This window comes from Moschus berezovskii, chromosome 1 (assembly GCF_049115385.1).
Source record: "Moschus berezovskii isolate FMDL1 chromosome 1, NW_MosBer_1.0, whole genome shotgun sequence".
NCBI classification, from domain to species: domain Eukaryota; kingdom Metazoa; phylum Chordata; class Mammalia; order Artiodactyla; family Moschidae; genus Moschus; species Moschus berezovskii.
Genome location: NC_142460.1, coordinates 119,504,701 through 119,523,170, shown reverse-complemented (window position 1 = coordinate 119,523,170; position 18,470 = coordinate 119,504,701). Strand labels below are relative to the sequence as shown.

The 18,470-nt window shown below is 45.0% G+C and overlaps 1 protein-coding gene across 1 annotated transcript in view; it reads right to left on the bottom strand.

The window, feature by feature from the left end:
* Positions 1 to 17,538, bottom strand: part of SLC7A14 (solute carrier family 7 member 14) — a 50,503-nt gene extending 32,965 nt beyond the window's left edge. The window contains exon 1 of the mRNA XM_088842756.1: positions 17,235 to 17,538. Coding sequence (XP_088698882.1) covers positions 17,235 to 17,538 — 304 coding nt within the window. The remainder of the gene's footprint in view (positions 1 to 17,234) is intronic.
* Between the last annotated feature and the right edge of the window lie 932 nt (positions 17,539 to 18,470).

Sequence of the window (18,470 nt, the reverse complement as noted above, 5' to 3'; positions counted from 1 at the left end):
ATAGTCCATAGGGTCGCAGAGTCTGACATGACTGAGCACACATTGTATATAGAATGTATCCAGGGAAACTCAGTGATGAGGAGTGAATGATTTCAACTCCAATATCCTGGAAAAAAAACTGGAAAATGTTGTCAATCATTCTACTATCCCCTCCCCCAACTATCTCATGTGTAAGAGACACATTCAAGGGTGTCTTTCTAATTTCAATAAGAAATAAAAACTATGGAAAAGGATACCATTAAAAAATTTTTTTTATCCTAGATTAGGTGGTCACTGAGTATTCAAAGACAAGTTACTTGTCTCACGTGGGTAAAGCTAGAGAGCCAGTTAGAGCAGCTTCATGCTCCCCTCTAGTGCTGCCGTTCTTTGGTTTTACATCTAGAATCAACTCTTAATCATTTGTGTTAATGGGGGAGCCCTGTAGGAAATACTGCAAGCCAGTAGTCTTGCAAGGTTGTACTGCCTCCTAGGGGGAGTTTTGGTATTCTGTTAGGCTGTCTGTGGTTCACGTGATTATTGTGGGCCCTCCTGGCATTAAATGGGCAAAAGCCTGGGCTGTTAGACATTTTGTAGTGTGTGGGTCCATCCCACAGGATGATGCATTGTCCTCTTACTTGATCCCAAAGGTCCCAGTGGACATTCATGAAGACACAACGTGTTTGTAATTTCTGAGCTTGACTCTATCTTCATTGCACAAAGCATTTTTTGTTTGCATGGTTTTACATACACTGAGTATTCCAGGGATGTAACAATTGGGTAAATTAAGGGACAGTTTTAATTTGTTTTGTTTGAAATTTACCAGGAGTTGGTTGTCATTTGGGAAAGCCACATCAGCAGCAGCTCCAGACTCACGGTCTTTGAGTGTCAAACGGTACACGTATGTGAGTGTGCATTCACAGTGGTTATGCCCCAGCATCCATATGCTGAAATATTATTTTTATGAGAAATTACCTTTCTTTCCTTTGTCTTGCATACAGAGGTGATTTTTTTTAAAAGTTAGTGCGTAGGAAGGTAACATTATCTCTAGTTTGCATTGCAGAATAGTAGAAAAAGAATTGCAGAATATTTATCACCTAAAATTGATTTGGTGAATCAAGATGCAGACTCACTATTCTAAATGAGAGATAAGTTTATAAATAATCTCTACTCAATTTAGCAACTCATTTCAAAAATTTATTGCCCCTGAGTTAGTCTCCTAATCATATTTGCCTTATGCTGTTATCAAAGTGACTTTGCATTCCTTGGCTATTCATCAAGTGGTTGGAGAGGGAGAGGCATATTGATTCCAAAAGTATAACTGTGTAGCTGGAGAAAATCAATATGGAGTACAATGCCATCGAGTGAGTGTGTGCTGCAGACATGATGGAAGTGTTCCCTTTAGAGCTGTTCAGAGAGTCTAGTCCTTGAGCAATACAGTGGCTTCATTTCAGTGGGACTAAAGAGAAGAGCTGGAGAAGACTCTTGAGAGTCCCTTGTACCTCAAGGAGATCCAACCAGTCCATTCTAAAGGAGATCAATCCTGGGTGTTCATTGGAAGGACTGATGCTAAAGCTGAAACTCCAATACTTTGGCCACCTCATGCGACGAGTTGACTCACTGGAAAAGAGTCTGATGCTGGGAGGGATTGGGGTGGGAGGAGAAGGGGACGACAGAGAATGAGATGGCTGGATGGCATCACCGACTCGATGGACATGAGTTTGAGTGAACTCTGGGAGTTGGTGATGGACAGGGAGGCCTGGCGTGCTGTGATTCATGGGGTCGCGGAGAGTCGGACATGACTGAGCGACTGAACTGACTGAACTGAACTGAAAGAGAAGAGGAGGGATTTATTCCTCACATCCTACAACTCTGATACCCTTTTCGGTCATCTGCCTTTTAAGTATATTGTAAACATTCGTTGTTGTCATTTAGTTGCTTAGTTGTATCTGACTATTTGTAACCGCATGGACTGTAGCCCACTAGGCTTCTCTATGGGATTTTCCAGGCAAGAATACTGGAGTAGGTTGCCGTTTCCTTCTCCAGGAGAACTTCCTGACCCAGGGGTCGAACCTGTGTCTCCTGCATTGCAGGTAGATTCTTTACCATTTATTTTGTAGTATCCATAGTGTCCTGATTTATTTCTATATCTAGAACTATTTTTGGTTAAATTGACTAACTACCAGCCTGAAACCCAGGGAAAATTAGGACTTACACATTGAAAAGAAGCTTGGGACAAGATACCAGAAGCTTTCATCTTTGAAACATTCACTGCCAATCCTTTTGTGTATACCCCAAGTGTTATGTGATTTGAGGTTCAGAAAAATTTGGTTCCTTTCAATGTGAATTTCTTTTGAGTTTTGCTATGACATATATAGGTGTAACAGACCAACCTTCAATTAGATGCTCCCAGAGAGTCTATAAACAATATTGAACTTTCTAAACTTGTGCCGAAGGCAGCACTACTCAAGACAATCACTACATGTTCCTCCCCAAATAATGTCATCTTGTCACTTAAAACCTGTGCTGGTTCTCTAGTTCCAGGAGGCATAGAACCAGGAGGCAAAGATTCTCCACCCTAGGAGGGTGTAAAGGAGAGAGATCCAAGTGACAGTAGGTAAAAGTTAGAGAACACTTTCTCCACTCAAGAAATATGTTTCCCTCTTCCTTCCACCAAAGAGAGCCATCAGACAAATAAGTCCTTTTTAAAAGTGTACTTGCTCCTAGAGAGATTAAATCTGGTGATTATTTATACTTGAATGCCAATTACTCTACTCAGATAAACAGAGGTTTTCCCATTACCGTGTAGTTGAACTTATTGACTAATTCACTAACCTACTTATCAGTGAACTTACTAATTTTCTGAATAACTTCAGACTTCCTAATTTCCTTCCTTTAGTGCCTACTAAATCAGGCACTGTGGTGATATCATATCAGAGACTTAAACGGTAAGTAAGGCAGCTCTCCTGGCCTTGAAGCGTCTATATTCTAGTCGGGAAAGGGTTTGATAAACAGATGATTCCACACAGCTGGTGTTTAATGCTATAGAGTATATATGAGGTGCTCTGGGAGCCCAGTGTGGGGAGTGTGGTTCTTGGGGAGCACGGTTCTTTGGTGGCTGGGAAAGTGGAGACAAAGTGAGGAGGCTTTTGAACTGCACCTTGAAGGGTGAACTGGCCTTTCCCAGGCGGAAGAAAATGGGGAAGGACGGTCTCAGGCAGATTAAAGGGCACAGCTGGGATGATCTGTGGGCAACTCTGGGGACTGAGGGTGATGAGTCTGCAGAGGGCGACTTGGACCATGTGTTGAGGGAAAGAACCTGGTTATTAGGTTGGGGGAATCTGTACAGTTATCTACTATAGTTGTAAAGCTTTGTTTTGATTGTAAAACACACTCTGCACACAAAGTCTTATTTGATAGCCTAATTCATAAATAAGTAAAAGCAGGGTGGCTCTGTCTGAGGAGGGAGTGGGAGGCTTGTCCAGGCCTCATCCCACGCCTCCCCAAAGCCTCTGAGTATCCTCTGTGGATCCACAGGCTGTACTGAGCATGGCATGGGGAGGGATATTGGCTTCTCATCGGGGTGGGTTTCTTACTTGACAGATGATGCAGCTGAGCCCCAGACATGAAGCTGAGTATTCAGTTAATGACAGAGCTGGGATCTGAATGGAAATCTCCAGATACCCAGTTCTAGGCACTTGCTAATTCATTCTTTCATTATCCAAAATATTTATATGGTACCATCTTGATGCATCTATGTGAGATTTTAGGAACTTAAAGGTGAATAGGAAGAATATAGTTCTTCTTTTCATGGGTTTGACAATCTAGTGGAGAAGACAGACCAGAAAAGCAACAAGTTTAAGAAAACAAGAAAGGAGATATTAGTTGCAGGGGCTGGGGGAATACATGGGCTGATTTAAAGAGATGCAACCTTGAGTTCTGAAGTGAGGTCTTCAGAAAGCCAGGAGGACTACCCATAGGGAAAGAGGGCGTCAGGAGGCATGAGAAGGAGTGAAGAGAAGTGTCCATGGAAACATTTAACCAGCCCTGCAGTTTCATTCAGGTCTCTGGGATCGGTCCCGGCCTGTGTATTGATCAGAGCGTCTGCCTGGGGTAACTGGCCACAGGCTGCACATACCCAGCCTGGTTGGTTGTTTTGAACATGTTTTATCTGTCAGCAGTCCTCCTGAGTGCCACTTATCCCCTGTCTTCCAGACTCAGGGAGGAATCAGTTGTTGGGCGACACCAGAGCAACTCACCACTTAGACCCAAACAAGTCTTTAAGGACATCCTCACCAAAGATGGCATTTTGCTGAGATGATTGTTATCCATTTCCTTCTCATTTTCTTAGTCTTCTTAAAATGTCTCTGTTCCATTTATAAATTCACAGCAAGGCTATGGATGTTATATATACAGTGAGTCCCCTACATACGAACCTTCAGGTTGCAAACTTTCAAAGGTATAAACATGCATTCACATGTCCAATCACATAAGTTAGTGCCTGTGTCCAGCATACATTGTCACATGCGTGAATCCTCTACAAGTGGCTGTGCTTTTGTCTACTTTACTGTACATTACTGTGTAGAGTACAGTGGTACAGTATCTTTATTTCAAGCCTAGGATGTCTAGAAGCAGCATCAAGGCAGCAGTGATGTAGCTGGTACTACTGTACTTTTCAAGGTACTGTACTGTAAGATTAAAAATGTTTTCTTTAATTTTTGTGTTTGTTTTTTATGTATTATTTGTGTGAAAAGTATTATAAACTTATTACAGTACAGGACTGTATAGCCGAATGTGTTAGGTACTGAGGCTAACTCTGTTGGATTTTCGAACAAATTGGACTTGCAGGCTCTTGGAATGGAACTTACTTGTATGTCGGGGACTTCCTGTGTTGCTGTGGTTGCTAGTACTGCTTACATGTGGCTTTGGAGTGGGATATAAGGAGAAATCACAGGACCCTAGAGAGAAATAATGTGTGAATTCTCTGGGAAACATTTGTTTTCTCAGCAGCACTGAATTCCAGGAGGTGGTACTAAAGTATCCATCATTTTGTCCCCCTTGAGAAGCATATTGTTGGGATCTAAGAAACATCTATTCGGCCCCCTGTCAAGTGTGGTGAACCCCTATGACCCTGCCCCAGTGTCCTGTTCCTATGCTCTTCGTCAGCCAAGAAACTGTGGGGTTTCTTTTCCGGGGGGTAATCCATCAGGCACTCTCTCCTCACCTCAACCGTCTCTTCTACCTGAGTAACCTTGGTGACTCCATCACTTGTCAGTGAAGCTCGGGCAATTTTACAAATGTGTCTGGAAGAAAATTAATTTGTCTTGGAACTCCTGTTTCTTTGCGTCTGAGAAGAGACTTACAATTTTTTCTGCCAAAGTGGGCCTCAGGTGGACAATAAGAGCTTGTGTTTAGGGGGTGGGCAGCATCTTCAGTCAGAGGCGCGCGGCACTATTACTTACTGAACCTGACAGGACTCCAGTTACAGTTGGGAAGGAAACAGAGAACTGGAAAGTTCCCAGCCCATTGCACCAACATATCAACATACAAACAGGAAGGAAAGAAGCTGACCTCAAGGTAAGAGAAGTGACCCCCAAAATAGGTCAAGGAAGTTTAATAATTTACTGATTAAGTGTGATCAGACTGTTTACTCTCTTGCCTTGATCTCCGCTTTGAAAATATTTTTAAGGTTATTAGAGGCATGGTTTTCATAAAATGATGAATTCCAGTAATATTATTCCATAATATGATGAATTATACAGTCTAGTCATGCTGTTGTTAATATAATCATTAGTGTACATTGCTGCTGCTGCTGCTGTGTCACTTCAGTCGTGTCCGACTCTGTGTGACCCCACAGACAGAAGCCCACCAGGGTCCCCCGTCCCCGGGATTCTCCAGGCAAGAACACTGGAGTGGGCTGCCATTTCCTTCTCCAATGTGTCAAAGTGAAAAGTGAAAGTGAAGTCGCTCAGTCATGTCCGACCCTTAGCGACCCCAGGGACTGCAGCCTACCAGGCTCCTCCATCCATGGGATTTTCTAGGCAAGAGTACTGGAGTGGCTTGCCATTAGTGTACATTAGTTAATTTTTAATTCCTTATCAAGGTATGAGGATGGTAATAATAATAATGATCATGTGGCTGCTTTCAACTAAAGAATCCACAGGGTTAGTTGTTTCTGAGTCTGTCTTCTGGCCCAGATTGGTCCCTCTTCATTGCTAAGGTGGCAGGTGGTCTCAAACTGCCCTTTTTTCTGCTCCTAATAATTTCATGTTGGTGACCTTGGGTAAACATCAAAGGCAGCCTTGGAGGGCAAAAGATGTTACAGAAGGGAAAGACATGTTTGGGGGCATCTACCTCTGTTAGGCCCATTGTATGCAGTTACCGGTCAGATGCTCAGGTGAGCTGTGAGGTAATGCTACAGTCTCCATCAATAGCCCCTCTTTGCTTTAGGAGAAGCTGTGAGGTGTCATAGGAGTCACACAGCCTCTGGAGAGAGACAGAGTGTACTTATGACAGTTAAATAAGATAATGCACACAGATCACGTTGCCTAGTGTCTAGCATACTATAAGTGCTTGAGAAATGGCAACTAGAATTTTTGCTAACTGTGGCCTTGAGTAAGTCACCCAGTTCACTGAGCCTTAGTTTCTCCATCTGGAAAATGGCAATGGTGATGTCTACCAGGCAGGCTGTCACGGGTCTTGGCATTTAGCAGGCACCCCTCCAGCGGGATCTATGGCTGTAATTATCTTTGAGGAAACGGAATCTGAGAACTTTACTTAGAAGTAGCTTCTGGAGTGTTCATGTGGGAGCCTTGGCCTCGTAGGTGGAATAAAAGAGATTAGAAGCAAGTATTGTTGGCTGATGGTGTTAGAGAGTCAGCATTGGCAGAGATATCAGAAACCATCTAGCATTCAGACCAAGAACTGTGTGTGCTTGATTCACTTCTAAATCTGAACCTGGAAAAATTTCTTTCTGGGTTCTTAATCTTTAGTATAGGAATAACTGTTCTGTTCCACAAATCCAGTTAGAAATCATGAGGGTGAAAAGAGAGTTCCCATTTTCTCATTCAGCCTTTCTTTATGAGACCTGCTGCCCTCATCCAGATAACTCTGATGACTGGACCAAAATGGCTTTGTGCAGAAAGGCAAGGAGAGCAAGCATGGAAGTAACAGCTTGTTGAAGATTTTCCAGCTCATTTATCTCCAAAATTGGGCAATGCCCCCATTCCTGAAGCATAGGATTGTGGCACTGACAGAGAAGATGGTTCTAAGAAATGAGGGGACCAGGCCACTACCCCCTTGTCCTGAGAATTTCACGGGCAGGATTAAAAGTGAGTGCTAAGAGAACATGCTTGAGCACTTGTGTGGCCTCCTCAGCCCACCTGATGAGCAGGTAGGACCAGGTTCTGCTGGGACAGGCTGTGTTCTCCCAGATGCCTGGGAGGGTGAGACCCAGAGAGTCTTTCGCGGGCCTGGATCTGATCTCAGTGGAGGATATTCCCAGAGAAACCCCCTTAAGAGACAGGCACCATCTTGAGTTTTTTCCAAAGTGGCCACATGCAGGGAGGGCAGAGGAGGGCCAGAGAGAGGCTCAGGATTTAGGAGGCAGTTAGAGAGAACTGTCTGGGTGTGGGCACCTGGTGGCAGCTCCTGCTTCTCTAATTGTCCTCCCTCCCAGGATACAAACGCCTACCACTTTCACCTCCCTTCCTCTCATGCCCTGTTTCTACCCTCTAGCCCACAAACTCTAGAAGAGTTTGGTCTTCCGTAGACCGACTCACTGGAAAAGACTCTGATGCTGGGAGGGATTGGGGGCGGGAGGAGAAGGGGACGACGCAGAATGAGATGGCTGGATGGCATCACCGACTCTATGGACATGAGTTTGAGTGAACTCCGGGAGTTGGTGATGGACAGGGAGGCCTGGCGTGCTGTGATTCATGGGGTTGCAAAAAGTCAGACAGGACTGAGCAACTGAACTGAACTGAGGGCATAAGTCTGAAGTTTGTATTTTAGGAGTGAGTGTTGCTGCCTACTGGTCCATGAGGAAGAAAGGATGGTGTGTGTGTTAAACAGTACTGGGCACAGCTGACCAGGATCCAGGGGTTCCTGCTCTTGCCAGATTCTCATCTAAGTGGTCCTGATGGGTTTTTTCCAACTAGACAGCCCCTACTGAAGTAGTGGGATTTTAGCTGACTCTTCTGTAAGATGAGTCCAGTAAATGGAGCAGTGAATCCCTTGGATATGTCGGTGGCTTCTTGACAGAGGCATTCCCTCCAAGGGGAACGTGGAGTGCTTTTGGCCTGATGTATCATGTCAAGTGCTCTCATAATTAAAACACGCTTAGAAGTGTTTGCAAAGGAGCAGGCATTTGTATCCATGTAAGAGAAATTTACTGCATTGTTTATTTTCCTTAAAAAGTCTAGGAAATTATAAACTGGGTTATTTATAAATAAAATCTCAAGATAAATAGCCAAGGAGTGGGAGGCAGGTTCAAGAGGGAGGGGATATATGCTTACTTATGGCTGATTCACGTTGTTGTATGGCAGACACAACACTGTAAGGCACAACATTGTAAGGCAATTATTCTCCGATTAAAAAAAAAGATAATAGCAAAGGATTATTATTTTTTTAAAACTGTTTGTTTTGTATTGGGGTAGAGCCATTTAACAATGTTGTGGTAGTTTCAGGTGAACAGTGAAGGGATTCAGCCCTACATATACAAGTATCCATTCTCCTCCAAACCCCCTCCCATCCAGCCAGGCTGGCATAGAACATTGAGCAGTGTTCCCTGTACTATACAGTAGGTTTCCAAGGACTATTATTGAATTCATTCCAGAATAGGAAATTCCTGAAGCATTGATAGGATATAAAGATATATTTATGTGTGTATGTGTATACATACATAATTATGCAAATGTATACATATATTTCTATATTTTCAACTATTTTGCATGGAATTTTGGGACCCAAGTCTAGGTCTAGTAGTCATGTATGGATGTGAGAGTTGGACTATAAAGAAAGCTGAGCACCGAAGAATTGATGCTTCTGAACTGTGGTGTTGGAGAAGACTCTTGAGAGTCCCTTGGACTGCAAGGAGATCCAACCAGTCCATCCTAAAGGAGATCAGTCCTGAGTGTTCATTGGAAGGACTGATGTTGAAGCTGAAACTCCAATACTTTGGCCACATGATGCGAAGAACTGACTCATTTGAAAAGACCCTGATGCTGGGAAAGATTGAAGGAGGGAGGAGAAGGGGATGACAGAGGATGAGATGGTTGGATGGCATCACTGACTCAATGGACATGAGTTTGAGTGAACTCCGGGAGATTGTGATGGACAGGGAGCCCTGGCGTACCATGGTCCATGGGGTCGCAAAGAGTTGGACACAACTGAGAGACTGGACTGAACTGAAGTCTATGTCAACCGCCATGGTGAAGTAGAGCATGAAACATGTGTGATGCTTGCTTTTCACACACGTACAGTCACCCATGGACACGCAATAAAGCACGGGCCCAGGCTGTGTCCAGGATGAATGCATCCCCTGGGTTCTTAAATCAAAGGTTCACTTCATTGCTTGCTGTTCTCTCTTTTTCATGCCAGCTCTACCCTTTGTCTTACAGTGTTTGTCTATGCTGTACCCAGAAGTGGCAGCTCCAATGTGTAGGCAGTCCACTGGGAAGGCCATTCATCAGTGTCCCTGTGGCTTGGGATGTCAGCACTGATACATTCTTCACTTCCTTGTGTAAGAATCTATTCCTCCTTCAGTTTCATTCCTACTCCTCTGCCTACACTTTTCTTTCTCTACCGTTGCTTCCTATTTCTCCATCTCCATCTGACTGTGGCCATTTAACAAAACCCTTAGTTCTTTTCTCTTCATACCCCCTCTGCTTTGGCAACCTCCCTTCTTTGCCAGGGCTTGGGGAATTTGCAGGGCCCTCCCTCATTCACTTGGGTGACCCTGGCCCCTTAATCCCAGCCTTGGTGACCTGGCAGCGTGAGGAGGGACACTGAGTGGGACAGGATGTTTAGAGCAGATGGTTGGCACGGGCACAGTCCCTGAGCTGCTGTGCTCTATCAGGGGCTTATCCTTGGTGGCTGTGCCTGACTCATCTCTAGGCCCTATTTCAGTACACAGAATAGAGGCTGCTTAAAGATCAGTTGTTCCGAGAAAGAGAGTACTTTGCCATGGTACCCTGTTTAATTTCCACGGAGCATGTACTCCCATTTGGAATTTTTCTATATATTTATTTGTCTTCTGAGGTATAGTCTTCTTGTATGTTTTGAAGCACAGCTTGTTTGAAGGGACTGTCCCTGTAGAGATAGAGTTCCTCTTGGGCAAATACCTACAGAAGCAAAAGCAAGCTTTTTGCCCAAGGTTTATCTGGAGAAAGGGTGGGTAGGAGGTGGGTCTGAGTCTTCTGCTAGGTGTGTGTGAGGGACTTCCGAATCTGAACCACAGATGGCTCATCTGCACCAGGAACGAACCTAGCCTTGTTAGGTTGGAGACCTGGTCAGCAGTAGTGATAGTCATGAAAGTAATAGCGAACATTACTAAACATTTACTACATGCACCAGTTCTGCTTAGCGCTTTCCAGACATGATCTGAATCTCACAAGGTCATAATGGTGCTGAGGCTGTCATTATTCCTTTTACAGAAATTGAGGTCAAGATCTAGGTAGGTTCTCAGGACTCCCTGATCTTTTCCACTTGACAGAATACACCTGGATAATGACACTTGTATGAATGTGGTCAGGAGGTCCTGTGTAAAGGGACGAGGCTGTTCACAGGTATAAGTGACAAGCCTGGCCATCTCCTGTGGCCCTGAGGGCTAAGGGAGCAATACCTTGGCACATCTGTCATTTTTGGCAACCTGCTTGGGGAGCCCTAGGTTAAGTGCATTTTTTAAGTCTCTCTAGTAGTAAATGGCTGAGCAGGGCTTGAAGTGAGGTATGTCAACTCTGGGACTGATCACTCCCATGCTGTGTGGTGTTGGGGTGTGTGTGTGGGGAATTGAGGCACTGGACCTTTCTTTAAAATCTTTCCCCTCCGTGGGTTCTCTTTTTCACCCTAACTCACCTTAAGCTTGCCAGGTTAGGGCAAGCTTCCCTGGTAGCTCAGATGGTAAAGAATCTGCCTGCAATGCAGGAGACCCAGGTTTGATCCCTGGGTCCAGAAGATCCCCTGGAGAAAGGAAAGGCAACCCACTCTAGTATTCTTGCTGGCAAATTCCATGGACAGAGGAGCCTGGTGGGATACAGTCCATGGGGTGGCAAAGAGTTGGACATGACTGAAGCAACTAACACTTTCACTTTCAATCTAAACTCTTCATTTTGCAGAGGAGGAAACTGAGGGCACAAGATGTAAATGACTTGTTCCAGGGTCCCAAGTTGCTGGGGGACAGAGTTGGACTCAGATCCCGGGTGTCCCAGGCCCTTTGTCTCCTGCAGTACCCATGACTATTTCACGTATGCCTGCCTTGTTTCTTTCCTGTCTTCTGCAACATCTCTGCGTTGCCAAGCCCAGAGCTGGCAGCCAGTCCCTCCCACAGCCATGCTGGATGCGCTCAATTTGCCCTGTCCACCCCAGCCAGTGCTGGAGAAGATGTAAAAGAAGCCCAGCCTCTCCTGGGTTTGCTGGAGGAAGCTCATTTTCACGTTAGGTGATCTGAGAAACTTGCATATTTCTATTAGTTTGTGCTCACCTTTTCTGAACTGGTAACTGACAGCCTTCCTACAGAGCTGTCAATCCAGCCCCCCATGGAAGAGCTGCCTGCACTTCACAGTACCCTTCTCACCGCCGACAGGTGACGGAAAGGCACTGAACTTTGAAGTCATTTTCATGACCCAGGTTACAGAAGTTTTGATCTAGAAAAGTACTCATTTAATCAATAGAAATAGAGTAAGCTACAGGCTCTTTTAAAACCCAAATAAGAATGAAGCTTTAGTTAAAAGAAAGAATGAGGGTTTCCTAGATTCACTCAGTTTTCTCTGGTGAGTTTTTAAATTTTGGAGAATCCCATGGACGGAGAATCCCATGGACGGAGAAGCCTGGTAGGCTACAGTCCACGGGGTCACAAAGAGTTGGACACGACTGAGCGACGAAAAGGAACGGAACGGAACATTTATCATGTGTTTACTAACTGATGTCTTAGAGACTTTACAAATATCAGGGGCAGCCTCTATCATTATTAAGATTTCCAACTTACAGCTGTGTATTTGGACAATATGTTGGAGAGCTAGTCTTCAAGAAGCTTGAAGACTGCCCTGCATTTGCTCATCTTTGCATTTCTTCTCTACCCTCTCCATGTTTCTGCCTCTCCCACTCCCCCTAGTGATTAAGAGCAGTTCTCAGATATGTTTGGAAGATCTAGTAAATGTAAGTTTGTGAAATGAATGAGTGATCTAGGTCATTGAAAACAGGTTGCAGAAGGGCCGACCCTTCTGGTGGTCACCTCCCCCCCTGCTTCAGTTTGAGGAGGGGAAGCTCACCAGACTATCTAAATAGACCTTAAGTCTTTAGAGATCTCTTTGTCATGAAAATCAACGGAGATGAACACTGGAACGAGGAGGCCCAGCTTAAACTTTGTGAAGATCTGCAGAACCGGAGCAGGGAGGAGATTGGGAGCCTCGTCTGTGGGAAAGAGTTCTGCTCCCCTTACCATCTCCCCAGGGATTCAGTTACCAGGGCTCACCTGATGATGGATGAGAAGATGTGAAAGAGCGAGTGAGAATCTTTCACATGATCAGCACAATATGATCACCCCTAGTGCTGAACCATAAACTGAGAGTGCCAAGCGGTCACTGGAGTGAGACTGTGTTCATGCTTTTCCTTGTTCTGTCACCTCTTAAGCAAGAACCTTAAACCAATTGCCAAACTTTTCAGAAGCCTCCTTTTCTCTCATCTGTAATATGAGGACAGTAACACCACTTACCGCATAGCGTTGTTGTGAAGACTGAGTAAAATAACGTGTACATCACTTAGAACTCTTTCGGTACACAGGAAGTGCTCAAATCAGCGGCTTCTGCTGCCACTGTTATTATCAGTACTATTATTGCTGTAACTGCTTATCAGGTTTAGTGTTCATCTCCACTGTCGGAGTGGAGTGATTGGTCCTTTAGGGTGGAGACAATTTCTTATTTATTTCTGGTATTGTCCTGTTGCTGCTGCTGCTGCTAGGTCGCGTCAGCCGTGTCTGATTCTGTGCGACCCCATAGACAGCAGCCCACCAGGCTCCCCCATCCCTGGGATTCTCCAGGCAAGAACACTGGAGTGGGTTGCCTTTTCCATCTCCAAAGCAAGACTGGCATATAGTGGGTACCCAATACAGCTTTTCCAAACTGTATCTTATTAGATTTTTGCTACTGTTTTTCACAAGCAGATAAAAATTATCAGTATTGTGTACCAGCCAGGGGACTGATGTTGTGAATGCTTACTGTCATTTAATCCTTACAAAACCCCCTGAGATGTGGGCTCAAAGAGTTATTGCAGACAGTGCATGATCTTAGGAGTCTTCAGACCTATACTCTGTTTGAGGTTCAGTTTTATTAATATTAAAAGGACTGGAAATAAACAAGTTTGATTTTCCCACTCACGTCCACAGGAGCCTCTTGGGGCAGGTTGCACTGAATGGCCAGGTGTCGCTGGCATGGAGACCTTGCTTTGAGTTTCATCCCAAGCCAGCTGAACTAGAGAAACTCTGAAAACCATCCTGCTTTCATCCCTTATCTCTTCATAAAGCTGTCAGTGGCAACCAGAGAGAAAACTACTTCCCCTATCTGGTTTATACAATCTGGTGTACACAAAGGGTTTCTAAGGTTTGGCACGGGCATGGGGTCTGGATGTGCGCTGCTGAGCTATTCGAGAGTAGATAAGACCTTTTGGACAAAGGGTAAAGGTTACAGCACAAGCTGCTTCCTCTGATAAATTTCCCCCTACCTGTGATAGGCTGTGGGCAGTTGTGGTGTTGGGGAAGGAATGGTAGGAGGAGCCTGGGAAGTTATTGTAGCTTTGAATCTTGTCCAGTTATAGAGAAAGTGGCTCCCTCTCTTAGTCGGATTTGTTCCGTATCATCAACTGGTTTGCATGGCATGGAGGATGATGCCACAAGGGCAAAAATCTCTTAAGAATCTGCTGGCCAAATAGTTTCTATCTTAGCGTATGTTTCCTCTTCTTGTAGGTCATGTCTATTCCATAGGTAGGTCCTGGTTCCTATAATGGAGTAGTTCTTAACCTGGGCTGCACATTAGAATTCCCCAGGGAATTAAAAAAAAAAAAGCTGTCAATCCCTGGGCTGTACCCCAATCCAACTGAATTGGATTAGAATCTCTAGGGGGTAGAGCCTGGGTATCAGTATTTTAAAAAAGAAAACAAAATCAAAAGAATATTTAAAAATGAGCCACAAGCTGAGAGAAATGTTTGTAAAACCACACATCTAATAAAGCCTTGTATACAAAATATATAAAGGAGTTTTAAAAGTTGATTAAAAAAACCCCTGAAGATTCCAATTAAATAATGGGAAAAATGTTTGAACAAATACTTTACCAGAGAGTATATATGCATGGCAAATAAATACAAAAAGATGTTCAAATATTCCTAATTAGGGAAATGCAAATTAAAAGCATTCTGCTTAAGGCCAGAGTAGAAAAGGACCATGTATTAAAAAGCCTGAGGGTAGACAGGAGCCTGATTACTGTGATATGGAGAAGTGGTGGGGACTTGGGTCCAGCGAGAGGTACTACTGAGGTCACAATGTGGGAGTGGAAGGAACATGGTGGCGGGGGACTTTCCTTGGTTTAGTGACCCAGGATCACAGAGTGAGAGGCCTGGAGGAAGAAACCTAGGTAAAATTGCCAACTTTGGCACGATTGCTTTGGTCCTGGCCCTGGCTGGGAGCTCAGGGAAGGTTCTGGTTGGCCTCAGTGAGGTGTCTGTTACGAAGCGTAGAGCAGTATTATGGCAGAGACCAGGTGCAGAGAGGAGTGTCCCTAATGGGGGAGAGGCAGGCATTTCATTTGGCGCCTGGTGGAGTTACTGGATAGTGCTGGGGCCTTGGGAGAAGCTGGGCCAGTGATGTGCTGGTTAATGTCTAACAACCCACTCTCTGCAAACAACAAACGAACCAATGCTGATGTAGTGTTTGCCAATATCTGTGGTGTCAATACTCCCTCCAGAGCCCTGGTGTAGGTTCCACACGAGCACGGTGAGAGGGGAGAGGCTCCCAGGAGGTGACTGGGCCTGGCTCTAATTTCTAACTGTAAGCTAGCACCGTGAAGGATAAACGGTGGGGATTCACTTGTGGGAACTGTTGTGGGTTTGGGGGGCTGGGGCACAAGAGAATGGGACACAAAGGAGACTGTGGGGCTTCCCTGATGGCTCAGCGGGTAAAGAATCTACCCTCCAAGGCAGGAGATGAGGGCTTGGTCCCTAGGTTGGGAAGATCCCTTGGAGAAGGAAATGGTAACTCACTCCAGCATTCTTGCCTGAAAAATTCCATGGACAGAGGGGCTGGAGGGTTACAGTCCATAGGCCCACAAAGAGTTGGACACAACTGAGTGACTGAGCAGAGAGCAAGTGGTCTGCATTGACCAGGCAGGACCTTAGCCATCTGCCCTATGCCCTCTGTAGGACCTGTGGTTACATGCCTGCTTTTTGTCTTACCATTGCTTTTCTGTTCTGTATGCTGACATTTTCAGATTTATAAATTTATGGTGAGTAAGAATCTGGCATCTTCCCCCAAATAATTTCTTTGCCAAACAAGTTTGAAAATGATTGCAATCAGGTTAATAGAATTTCAAGCATCCACAGGATTCATTCATGTGAATAAAATTTATTTTCATCTATAAGGAAAAAAAATCCTCTTTTCTGCAGGAATCTCAATTATTAGGATATTCATGCATATTAGAGAATGACTTAAGGAAAAGATAGTGGTAAAACCAACAAGGATATAAGCCATGGCAGCAGATAAATATTTCAAATTAGTATGGAATTATTTTTCTCATCACATTAAAAAGATGACAAACGTAAACCAGTGTACTTTGTGATTGCATGTCCCTGGTCTGTGCATCCCATATGTGTGCATGCATGGATGTATGCTCAGTTGTGTCTGACTGTTTGTGACCCCCATGGACGCTAGCCCATCAGGCTCCTCTGTCCATGGAATTTTCCAGGCAAGATTACTGGAGTGGGTTGCCATTTCCTACTCCAAGGGAACCTTCCCAACCTAGAGGGAAGACATCTCTTGCTTCTCCTGCATTGGCAGGTGGCTTCTTTACCACTAATGCCATCCAGGAAGCCCGTGCATCCCATAAAGATGAAGACTATTTAGCCTGGATGTGTGATACTAGTGTGGAACTCTCCTTGTGGTTGTATGCGTTAGTACGCAGAATTCCCAGTATAAGTCAGCACCTTTACTTCTCCAGAAACATTTGAAGAGACCACAACATTCATTGCCAAGACATGAGTTGACCCACATGATTTGCCACCCTCAAATCCACCTTGAGCTTTTGCAGGATAACCATCAAGAAGCAAGACGTTTCCCTTCTTTTTCAGGGTTTCCATTGACCTATCCCTGGCATTCTGGGAAAATACTGTGGACCCCAACTCAAGAGGAGGAAAGAGGAAAAAGAAATAGCTCTGTTTCATAAACTATCAGTATGTAAGCCCTGGTACCTTATTTAAAAAAACAAACGAATGAGCTTTATGATTTTTTTCTCAAGGAGAGAGAAGGTGCTTGCTGAGCTACCACTGTAGAATATCAATCTGTTGAAGTGCTTGTAGCAGGTGGTTCTCACGATGGCTTTATATTTCCTAGCTTGGTTTCCTCCTCCTTGGCAATCACAATGCCAGTTTGAGGCTCATCAAGTCCCAATCATATCAGGTTTACTGATGTGTCATTTTGCTACTCTGCCTATCCATTATTTATTATTTATATCTTGGCTATATCCGCCTCCCCCCCACACATACACAAAGGGAACTGACCTACCTTCTCATGAAAAGAGACTTAGAATAAAAACAGAGCCAATGGGACATGACAGGGAATGAGACATTGGGCAGTGGCTAGGCACCAGAGTAATTATTTGGATGGAGAAACTAAAGGAAAAGGAAGCTATTCCAATGAGCCAAAGCTAGCGCTGAACTCCCTGTTAGTCAAGGCAAAAAGGTCTACCATTTCACTCCTCTCATTACTGAATACTCCAGAAGAGTGGGAGGAACAGTAGCAGGCTGGCGAGCACGGCCTTCGCCTCCATCGAGATGCTTACCTGACAGTATGGACGCGACGGCTGCAATGATGAAGGACACAATGACACCGGGTCCTGCCATTTCCTTGGCCACCAGCCCAGACACCACGTACATCCCCGTGCCCACGCAGCTGCCGACGCCGAGCGAGATGAGGTCCATGGTGGTGAGCACTTGGGCTAGCTTGGTGCCATGTGCCGTGGTGGCCCCAGTTCCCTCCAGCATGGACTCCACTGGTTTGGTGCGCAGGATCCGAGAGTGCATGGCATACCAGGCGGCCCCCCACTGCACTCGCCGGGGGTCGAGGGAGGTGAGGAAGCCACTCATCCTGAGAGACAGGCTGTGGTGAAGGTCAGCTGACAGAGGTGGGCTGCAGAAGCCTCAGTGGATGCTCCTGGAACTCATCTAGTGAGTGGGGATCTCCCTTTCAGGAAAGGTCCAGAGGGACCTGCAGCAGCCTTCTCCTGGGCATGAATGTCTGTAGGAAACACACAAGGATGAGGAGGGTGAGACCGAGGGGGAAACAAACCATGACTTGGAGACATAGGTAGAGGTCAGTGCACTGATCTGGTGGAACTGATCTGTCCTGTGTATTCATAACACAGAGGGCTGCTTTTCCCGTTTGTGTCCCTTCCAGTCATAAGTGACAGTCTGTAGTTGGTGCTATGTTCCATGGTCATTCTGAAGAGAGTGGTCTGAGCTAGGGCTCTGCCACTGGACCTGCAGTAAGGTATGTCATGTCTCTGTATTTCAGTTTCAACTGCACAGTGGGGATAGTCAAGCCTTCTGTCTTGTGTTGATGTGAGAATTAAATCAGTTTTGTCTGAAAAGAACTGAGGTGCTTCCCTGGTAGCTCAGATGGTAAAGAATCTTCCTGTAACACAGGAGACCCAGGTTTGATCCGTAGGTCAGCAAGGTCCCCTGGAGAAGGAAATGGCAACCCACTCAAGTATTCTTGCCCAGAGAATTCCGTGGACAGAGATGCCTGGCAGGCTACTGTCCATGGGTTTGCAAAGAGTTGGATACACATACACAGAAAGATCTTAAGACAGTGTCTGGCAGGTGGAAGGTGCTCTTCTGTCAACCCACAAGTGCTTCTTACCTGGCTATGCTAAGGCTTGGTCTGTGATTCTTGAGCATACTCTTTGGGGACACAAATCCTCATTTTTTAATATAAAGATGTAAAGTTAGGTCTCAAGAGGGGCAGAGACACCCCATGGGATTGTCTTGGAATTTTGTTCTCTAATGAAATGAAAAGT